The sequence below is a fragment of the Ascaphus truei genome, chromosome 4 (genome assembly GCF_040206685.1).
Source record: "Ascaphus truei isolate aAscTru1 chromosome 4, aAscTru1.hap1, whole genome shotgun sequence".
NCBI lineage: Eukaryota > Metazoa > Chordata > Amphibia > Anura > Ascaphidae > Ascaphus > Ascaphus truei.
In genome coordinates, this window is record NC_134486.1 from 384,850,066 (window position 1) to 384,861,087 (window position 11,022).

At 42.8% G+C, this 11,022-nt stretch overlaps 1 protein-coding gene across 2 annotated transcripts in view; it reads left to right on the forward strand.

Annotated features, from left to right (window-relative positions):
• The window catches only part of EVA1A (eva-1 homolog A, regulator of programmed cell death), a 77,108-nt gene extending 66,750 nt beyond the window's left edge, over nt 1-10,358 (forward strand). For both annotated transcript variants that reach the window (XM_075598490.1, XM_075598489.1), the window contains one exon: nt 5,992-10,358. In XM_075598490.1, the coding sequence (XP_075454605.1) occupies nt 5,992-6,362 (371 nt within the window). In that variant the 3' untranslated portion in view covers nt 6,363-10,358. The remainder of the gene's footprint in view (nt 1-5,991) is intronic.
• Nucleotides 10,359-11,022: the final 664 nt, after the last annotated feature.

Genomic DNA, 11,022 nt, shown 5'->3' on the forward strand with positions numbered 1-11,022 from the left:
ATATTGACCTCCACATGGCTTCAAATTATGTATTTTATTAAGCCCATTCCTTACCCCCTTATCTCCCCCACTCCCACATTCCCAGCATATTAACCATATAAATCTAAGGCTTGGTGTAACAGTTTTAAAGGCAAGACATCAATTCTCAAAGCTACATACATTGCCCTCCTACATATGAATAGAAAGTAACTATGTGCTACAAATTGTTAATATAATGAAGATCTACTTTAACCCTTTCAATTTTGTGAGATGTTGCAACACAAGGGAATGTTAATGATACTAACATCTACTTATATGATGGAGAAAGCAGACACAACAACATCGTGAAAATTGTTTGTTTTATAATAAATTCAGTGTTCAGAGAATTTAATGACGAAGGTCCATCAAGGGAACCAGTAGACTGAATTTCATGTAGTAGATTGAAGAAGTGTAGTAGATGCAGTGCAATTGTGTAGCTCTATGGACTGATTTCAAAGGTAGTGCACTACAAATAATAATACAACTTGCATTTTGCCTTGCAGGGACTTGTCTTGATTCCCAAACCTGTGTACTTCTGATTGTTATAACCCAATGATAGTATATGTCTGTTTACTTACTGACTACAATAATCTTTATAAAGCTTTAACAAGTTCTGTTGATTTGAAACTCACTTTCTGTTTTTATGGGTCCAGAGCTTGAAATTACTTCATCAAAGACAAACACTTAGCACACATTCAAGCAACCGAATGCAGTTGGTTCCCTGTCTACCAGACCCTTTGTACTCCGAGTAACAATCAGGGGAGGGTGTGTTATGCACGATGGGCTCTTCCAGCAGTGAGAGGATTAATCCGTAGCATTTGATGGACAATCTCTTAACAATATAATGAGCATGTCTAAGTATTTTCCAGGGGTGTGTTTGAGCATAGTTCCAAGGATGCAATTTTTTTATGAAAGAGCAAAAGGTACAAAGGTGATATCTGGAAAAACACACAACTAAATTAAATAACTAGCTAAAAGTATAGTATAGTATTTAGGGTCTTTATCTTTTCATGATTCATTAGAAATAATTAAATATGCATTTAATAACACAGGCCTTAGTACTTCTGTGGGGGATGCAGCTCTTTTGAAGATGTTTCTCCCTACTGATTTTTCCCCCATTCTATATTGTAATTGTAGCCCTCTTTCCTGCTGATATAGAAAGACTACTAGTGCTGTATGTACCTGCTGGCTCAGCGAGATCTGGGCCTCCGCTAACTGGGAGCCTGGGGCAACAATATGTACTTGGCAGCGCCTCCACTTACCCAGGATCCCCAATAAGTAAGATTCCCCTAGGCAAGAATAATGATAACAAGCCTCAACGTTGTAACCTTTTACTAATACGTTATCGCAAAACCTTAGCGTACACCTATTAGGAATAAAACACATATAATCACTGTACATGAATAGCTGATACTCAATAATTATACACCAGTGGCCTGGCCACTCTCCACATTATGTAATGTCATTTCCCACCACCGCGTGTACCCCACACCGTGTCCAATGTATAGACTCAGTCCCTTGGTCACTCAACCCAGTGTCCCCAAAGAACCCTCCCCCAAGGCGGGATCAGCGCCTGAAGGTACCGTGTTGGTGCACTTATTAAATACCTTCCGGCTACTCCAGCAGCCGGTAACAGACTTCAAAAAGGATCCAGCGTAGTCTCTCACGAGTTGGGAATGTCCAGCAGCTTGAGCCCAAACCACTTTTCACACACCGCAGCTCAGGAAACACTGTGTCCCTGCCTGCTAATACAGTAAGGGAATAGAATGTCTCTCTCTCTAGGGCTTTCCCCGCAGCACCACAAGCTAATGGTGACTCAGGGTCTGCACTGGGGCCTGAGGGGAAATCTGGCCTACGCAGGCGGGTCACTGACCCCCTGCACACACATAACCTCTCCCCTTGCTCCTCCGGCACCCTCTGCTAGCGTGGTCTCTCCCCCACGCTTCCCTTTCCTGCCTGCTAGCAATCCCTTCACTCCTATTCGTTCCCTGGTGTCATGTGGCTCTGCTGAGGCTCATGGGAATTGTAGTTTTACTTCAGAGCCTCCTGGTTATTGGCCAGCCGTTCGCGCGCTTACACTGCGCATGTGCAAACTCTCTCCGTGCCTCCGATCGCGCATGAGTATTGCGCAATGCCAATCACAACATGGCGGCACCCTGTGCTATCGGGCCGCCGCGGAACCTCCTGACGCGCCCTACAGCGTAGGTACAGAGGGGAAACATAATTAAAAAGAAATCTCATTTATTACAATTGAAGGTTATGTTTGGGAATTATTTGAATGGAATAATGGGTTACCTTCCTTTATCAAAAATTGTAGACCCCCACCCTCAAAAAAACCCTCAAATCTCATTCAGTCTGGGCCAGGCTTAGGGCAAGGTGGCAGGCTTGGGCTCCCGCGCCTCTGGGGGCCCCGCGCTCTCGCCTCTACCTCCTGTAGGCGTCGGGATCCAACTTTCACCCGACCAGAGGGGGGAGCTGGAGGAGGGAGCGTGGGACCCCCCCGCCCCCTCCCTCCTCCAGCTCCCTCGATTGGTCGGAAGTTCGATCCCGACGCCAACAGGAGGAGGGAGAGGAGAGAGCGCGGGGCCCCCGGACTGGCAGAGAGGTAGGGGTGTCTGGGTGGTGTGTGTCCTCTTACCTTCTCGGCAGCGCGCCACCACCTGCAGTGTTGGCAAGGCGACGTCACGGCGTCAAATGACGTGTGGCATTGCCATGACAATGTAACGTCACATGATGTCATGACGCCGCGATGCTGCCGGAAGTGGGCTGCTCGTCTAGGTAAGTCTGTATTTTTTTAAAATTATTATTATACCGGGGTGCCCCGCTGCCAGTATGGCTCCTTGGGCCCTGCAAAGCCTACGGTTGGCCCTGAAAATCTGCAGACATATATGCAGAGGGGTCCATGTTAAAACAGACAAGAAGCAAAAGTTGTGCTCATATGCATGTCATTACCCAGAATCCCTGGCTGCAGTGGAAGCACTGCATGCTGGGAGAGAATGGGGATGGGCAGGGTTGCAGACCTGTCAGAGATGTGAATGTGCTCACAAGTGGGATTTTTACTTTCTGTACACTGAGGAGGTGGAGGGTTTTTCTCACTTTTCTTCTTTTTTTTAAAATCACCATAGAGTAACTTTTTTTTTTGCCTCCAGATATATGACATAAAATGGAAAGGAAAATGCCTGAAAGTCATTTTAAAGGGTATAATTTACAGTGGAAAATTTCTACCACTGCCACCAATTACTATAAATATGAAATCGTTTTCCACCAGTTCCTCAAACATTAACCCCTTTGTCGCCAGACTGCATGAAAAACAAAGCAGTAGCTTTACTTCAGCAGCAACAAGGTTTTTAAAGCCTGCGGGGTTTTCTTCTTCAGTGTCTCCCTGTCGGTCTGCTCCCCTGGCTTTTTTTTTATTATAAGAAGGGTTCATTCTGCTGTGCTGAATGTCATGGTGTTAAAGTCCCCCAATGTGCAGTGTGTTACACAATCTATTATCGTGCTGGTTGCCAAAAGGAGGAGACGGTTGAAACAGTGCAGAGAAACTGAGGAGTAGAGTCAAATGTAGGTGATCAATCAAACCTCCATCACTTTGGAATTCATTTTTGGTGGTCTGGGCAGAGGGCCAGAAGGGTTCCTCTGAGTTAGCAAATGTATGTTGTGAAAAGACAAAGTTTCATTCCCTGGCATGTATAGAATGGACATTCTACTATCAGATGTGTCAAATAGCAGAGCCTGGATGTTTGCGATCCTATTTTTCGATTACCGGGAATAGTGTTGACATTGGGGAGAGATATAGGGGTTATTTAGCCAATACTGGTGCACATGGGAAATACCAGTTGTATTGAAGAAAATAACCAATTTTGTATTGGTTTTGCAAATAGGGGGCTCTGCCCCCCCCCCTCTAGCCCCCCCCTCCCGTTGCTGTACTTCCCGTCTGTGACTGTTACGGAAATAAGCATCGAGATGCAAAACAGATGAGGGCCATTTGGTCCACATTAGTCTGCATGTTATCCCTGTTGCTACAAAATCAGACTCTGCCATCATTTATGACATTTTCACATCCTTATATGATTCCTTTGTGACTATCCCAAGCATTTTTGAATTCTTAGATTTCCTCATTACCACCTCCCCTGGAAGGCTGATGCAGCTACTATTCTTTCAGTAGAAAAATACATAACGTCCCCATATTTCCTCTGGGCAACTCCAGCCCTCAAGGGCCACAAACAGGTCAGGTTTTCAGGATATCCCTGTTTCAGCCCAGGTGGCTCAGTCAAAGACTGTGCTGAAGCAGGGATATCCTGATCTGTTGGTGACCCTGATCTACGCTGCAATGGAGTCATTGGGCGTGAGTAAACCTTTGAAAGATGCATCCCATGAAACTCTATTGAAACACATGTTTAGGTGACGTATTCATAAAGCTTTGAAGCAGATGTTCCCACAAAGATTGGCTTAAAACTGCCATTGGCTAGTACGGCCGTTTTGAGCTACATGAATATGCCTTATATATTAGCACTGTTTCATTCCTTCTTAATAATACAAATCATGGGGAATACCTGTATGAATACTTTGACTTATTGTGTTATTTTCAAATGTTTTATTTTTTTAGGGCTTGCACTGTAAATGTTATGGGTTCCTTGTTAATTTTAGATAATATCCATTTTTTTGCCACGCAGATTTATATATGTAACATGAATTGTAAGGTATATATATATATATATATATATATATATATATATATATATATATATATATATATATATATGACATGCAAATGAGCATACAGTAATATTTCCATTATATATATATATATATATATATATATATATATATATATATATATCCTTCTTCTTTAAGTATTTTTTTTAATTGTATTATTAATGATAACTTTTTTGTTCTAATTCATTAAATGTGTAGCCTCTACAATAGTGGATTATTTAGGCGTATGCATAGTATTGGGTGTTTAAACACAAATAGATTTATCAGCCAAGAATTACTTGTTACATACAGTACTGAGTACACTGTTGGCGCTATATAAATAAAGATATGCATGCATACATACTGTACATACAGTAGCACTGTATATACCATTGTGGGATTTAACCGGAAATTTTAGAAATAAAAAGTGGATATATTGTATGCACATATACTTTATTTGGACAAAAGGGAGAGAAATGAAACTTGTGCCAGGCACCTGATGTAAGTGTGCAGCATAATCCAGCACCTACAGTAGTTAGGGAATTAGTGTTTCCCCTCATTGATGTTTTTGATGATTGTACAGACAAGCATGAGGCCCATTGCTATTAGAATTTGAGCTTTGGTTTTCTCTACCATTGCCTATCGCAATGATGGAAAAAGCCATACTCATTGCGATTTTTTTGTAACATAGGGTTGAAGCAGAGGGTCTCTGGAGCTGTACCCTATAGATTTCAGCTCCGGAGACCCCGTGCTTCCAGAGATACGCACCTCTATAAGGTTTATTGCATGCACCCGGGGTGTTCCTGAATCACCTGCCTAGCAGATCTATACATCTGATCATTATCCTCCTACCATATACAGAGTCTATTTTGCATTAATTCACTCTGCATTTTTTATTCACCTATATTGTGATTTATTTATTAAGAGAGTTGGTGTTTAAGTTTTTCTTAATGAAAAAAAAAGCATGAATTGTTCCTTTAATTACTCAACAAACCTTGTTTCGGCTGCTAAATTTTTTCCATAAAAAAGCAACATAACTGCCTTGTAATATGATCTTCACCATTAATGTACATAGCGCTTCACAGCAGTGATACACGTGACAATCATATAAATAATAAGATATAAATAACACAAAGGGAAGGTGCTTCAGACTTAAAAGTAACATTTAGGAAAATGAGAAAAAGAGCTTACAATCTAATTGATCGAATGCAATATGATCTTCACAGTACTGTATCTGGACTACTTTGTTTTCTCTAACACGTATCTGTTTTTCCCTAGAAAACCCAGAGCGAGCTGCCTTGTACTTTGTGTCTGGAGTGTGCATTGGCCTCATTCTGACTCTCGTGGCTTTGGTAATGAGGATATCCTGCCAGACTGACTGCAAGAGGTCCACGGTTAAGAAGACCCCCAGGAAACAGGAGAGCGACAGTGACAGCAGCGACACCGATGATGACTCGGACACCACCTCAGACTTGTCCGCCAGGAGGCACCGGCGTTTTGAGAGGACTTTAAACATGAACGTTTTTACGTCTGCTGAGGAGCTGGAGAGGGCTCAGAGGCTGGAGGAGAGGGAGCGCATAATTCGGGAGATATGGATGAATGGGCAACCGGACATCCCAGGGACAAGAAGTCTCAATCGTTATTACTAGCACTAGTACTTTGTGTACTGAGTTCTGCATCCACAGTATCCTTTGCTCATTGAGCGCTCCTTCCAAGGAAAGCAAAGGGACTGATACCAGCAATAAGAACTTGTATTCACAAGAGGGTCTGAAGGGAAACAAGAACCTGCAAACATTATTCTAGCATTTCACTCCAGCATACGGATCATCACAATGATGGGAAGAAGGATGGCAATTTCCTTCCTGGTTGCTTTTTCCTGGATGGAGAACGAACGCGGAAGAAATGACAGGCCTCTTTGAGACACTATTGACGCCACTTGAGGCTGGACCTTGATGTGTTTCTGTAGACGGAATTGGTTACCTCGAGGAGTTTTAGTGCACTGCAGCTGATATGGCATCAGCCTAACTACTATATTACCAGTGTGGTCTGTTAGACTGCACAATGCAGGAGCACATTGCTACAAATTTGGGGCATTTGGAAGAAGATACGGGAAAAGGCTGTGCTGCTTCAAAAGGTTTTTTTACAAACATGAAATCATCTCGGTGCTTAGTGATGAAACAATCTGTATTTAAGACTTTTTTAAATCCTTGTTATGGCAGCATTTTAACTGACACCTCAGGGATAAAATCCTATTATATGGAAGTACAATTGTTTGGGTACTGAAACTATGGTATTATAGGAGATGTGTCAGATAATAACAACCTCAGAGAGGTTGATTTTGTTTTTTAATATATAAATATATGTTTTGGAGATGCTGCACAATAATGTGCCTTATTTTCTGTTTGTCCAACTGTATTTTCCATATGGATAGCAATGCACAATGTTTTTTATATATTTTATTAAGAAAATAAATGTGACGGAAGGACAATGCAAACCAATTAACACTATGTGGTTTTGTATGTAACCATTAGATTCTGCTTCACATTAAGCAGGGGAACATTTAGCATCAGTTGTGTGATGCAGCGTGATTACATTTTGCTTTGTTTTTAAATAATGAAACATATGCAATATAGCAGAAAACCAGGCAGCTCTTTAAAAAAACAAAAACAACAAAGAATCCTTCATGAGGGCATATTTTAACCCCCCCCCTCCCTCTACATTAAATATGTTTATGTTAAAAAAACCCAGATATAATGCAGCCTTTTCTTTTGGCTCATGGCATAACAAAATGGCTGCCATTGTTACTTCCTGTTGGAAAGAAGCAGCCATTTAATGACATCTCTAGGGCACTTTCTATTGCTCAACATCTCTGGCTCGTAATGACAAAGTATGGATATTCCATAAAACGCCTTTCAGCGCCGGGCTGGCACGTTACAATCTATTCAGTTAAATAGATTGTAATTGGACTTCCGGCACCAGGCAGTGGTAAGTTAATATGTCCCTCTGTGTTGTACAATTATCAGTTTGTTGATGATGTAACATGCTGCGACTTCCAGGTGAGATGCATCTTCTGAGGGTTTCTGAGGCTTCAATGGAAATGCCTTGAATCCAGTAAACATTTGTTAGTTTTTTTCCCATAGCTTAATATTTTTCTTGGTTGACTAATTAAAAAATCTTGTTTTGTCCCGATCTGTGTTAAAGTGTTTTTTTTTTTTTTTTTGGCAGGGATTGCTGCTTTATGTAATAACAGCTCATATACATGAACCATGCAAAATGTTATGCCACATTTATACAATTCTTTAAAATGTCTGTTTTATACACAGTACCAGAAAATAGGCGCCATCACTAGTTAATTCTAACCTATGTTATTTGTCCACATGTTCCACAACCAAGACATCCGTGATAGGTACAACATTGCATGTGCATTTACATGACTGGTGTGTTGTGGCATTTATACAGTGTCTTACACTTTTTGTAAGTACCGTAGGTCATTTGTTTGATACCATTGTGTATTGTATTTTCTTCATACTAACATACAATGCACCACACTAAGTTCTGAGCCATGTAACACTCTGAGGGCGATGTGATAGTATAAGTTGGTAGATTTCTTACCTCCCAAAACTCCTAAAGCATCCTATTGGTACTCAAGTCATCTATAGATTGACACACCCAGAGCCAATTAGCATAGAAAGAAGGGTGGGTAGCCGTAGGGATATATTTTATTTGACCAACAGTTATAGTTGATAAGCAACAAGTTTGAAACCACACAGGAAACGTCATCCGGTATGGCAGAAGTACAGAACGCTAAGGTGTGTCTGTGTGTATATAATGGTATATAATAAAAAAAATAGAATAAAGTAGGCACCCCTCAAAGTATACAGATTAAATATTGTGGCAAGTGCACGTATTCTAATAAGATAAATATATAAAGGACACTGATGAGGAAGGTCCCCTTTGTGGACCAAAACGTTGATTCTGATTATGGATGTATTACACTAAATATCTTGCGCGACCACTTACCCTGCAGTGTGTGTGTATATATATATATATACCCACGTGTATGTATGTAGCCCACTATGTCTAAGGGAACAAACTACATGGCAAATACACGTGCTGCTGTATCTGTTTGCTCACAGGAGGCCTAAGCCTTCACCTTTGGGAGCCTGGGGTGAGTTCTTTGTCCTTGTTAGTGCAGCGCCTTCACCCATGAGGGATCCCAGCGTTGACGGGATTACCCCTCACAGGAACCGATATACAGTAAAGACTAATACACCACACAATGTATATAACTAAGGTTTACTGCATACACCTACTAACACATACACACATACAATAACGGTACCCACAGTATACACCCAATGACCCCACACGTGGTGGTTCCCCCAAAGTACTGAGGGTGCCGTGGCACCAATACCCCTGGTGTCCTGTCCCAGCATTTCCCACCCAAGTGTGAGGTAGCGCTACACCCTGTGGATTATAGGTGCACATTGGGTACCTGCCTTGGTACTGCAGTACCCAGGTGCTGCTTGGCATAATGAGTTGGATCGGGTCCCACGCAGCGGGGCCTCCAACACAAATCCCCTGTCTCCTAAGGCTCCTGATCCGCCTAGTGGGGGTGAGCTCCAGCCGGAGGGTCTCACACAATGTCTCTGGATCCTGTGACCTGGTACCAGGCTGCAGGGTACCGCGTGGCCGTCCAGTCACCGGTGCATAAATAACAATAAAGGGAAGAGTTCCTATCTGGAGCCTTCCCTGCAACACTCCTCTACTGGTGTCTCAGGGCCTAACTGGGGCCTAGGGGCATGGTCTAGGGCTAGCCCAGGAAGCAGTGCTTCCTGGACACTACTTCTCCTTTGGCTCCTCCGTCCAGACTGACACACGGGCTTTCTGTGCACGGAGGATATCCTGTTGCTCGCATCCCATTGGCTGATACAGTCCCATGTGCTGAAGTCCCTCCCTCTAGGGATTATGGGACTTGTAGTCTCTTGGCTGGATCTTTGGAGCCATCCTAAAATGGCCACCGCAGTCCTCACACTGCGCATGTGTGCCTCGCCGCATTGTGCATGCGCGATTACCAAAATGGCCACCCACACACTCCCGATCGCACGGAGCTCCGGCCAACTACTTCACAGCTCCTCCACACCAGAGTCAGGGTAGGGGGACTCTGCTACATATGTATACACATACACACACTACTGTTGAGGGATGGTATCTAGTTACAAAAGGTATGGAGAGGATGAGTGATATTACCACTGGGTGAATTCTGCCAGCCTAGTGGGAAAGGTGAGAGGAGACAAATCCCTTCTAGGACCAAATACTTATTCCAGTGACATACAGATGCAGCCACCAGTATCCGATCACTTGCCTGGGTAAAAACTAAGGCATCTCACAGTAAATGCCTCAACATTTCTGTGAGATTCTGCTGCCAGACTAATGTCTCATCGGATTAACACAGCAGGGGTCCCTGGAGTCCCATTCAGTTTGAATGGGACTCCAGGGATCCACCACTGTTTTAATCCGATGGGTTTATTGGGAGATTACCCCAGATTTTCCAAGGCAAGTGATCAGATACTGGTGGCTGCTTCTGTATTTTCTGTCTTGTCTATTTTTACCCAAATCTGACAACCTATATGTATTTATAATTTTTTTTTTAAAGTTAGGCAAGGGGAGCGATGGGAGGGGGGGGGGGGGGGGGGTGTTGATTTTCCCTGGCTGCTCCCTTTTGTGTGATGTTCAGCAAGTGCTTGTGCAACCAGATATTACCATCTTCTCACCCACCCTTAACTTTATTGGTTCTCTAATGAGGATAGGGAGGGATAAGGGTAAATAAAACCCTTGACAAACACTTCCCCATAAGGAGGCCCCTATGAAATTAAACTGGCTGACTATGTGTTAGTTTTGTAATAGTGACTGAGAAAAAAGGAGACCATAGTGCGATCCTACTAAATAGAGAAATTACCAAAGAACTCAAACCACGACTCTCACTGGCACCTCTGCTTTCGTACACACCTATCCAACCTTATAATCCAAAACAAACGCCACCTGTAGAGCACGAGAAAACAGACACTAGCAGCACTCAACACAACATCCAGCTCAAAATCCGAGGGACATACACATACTGTACCAGCCTTCTAATGTACTTTACTATATTCAATGCAGAAAATGTCCCAATATAAGTTGCGGGGGTGAAGCCAAACAAACATTGTGCAAAGGACGAATGCGCACAGATTCCGTATCAAACACAAATAGGAAGACAAACTGGTGGCAGGACATCTCTTAAGACCGGGTCACCCCATCACTTGCCTTTTC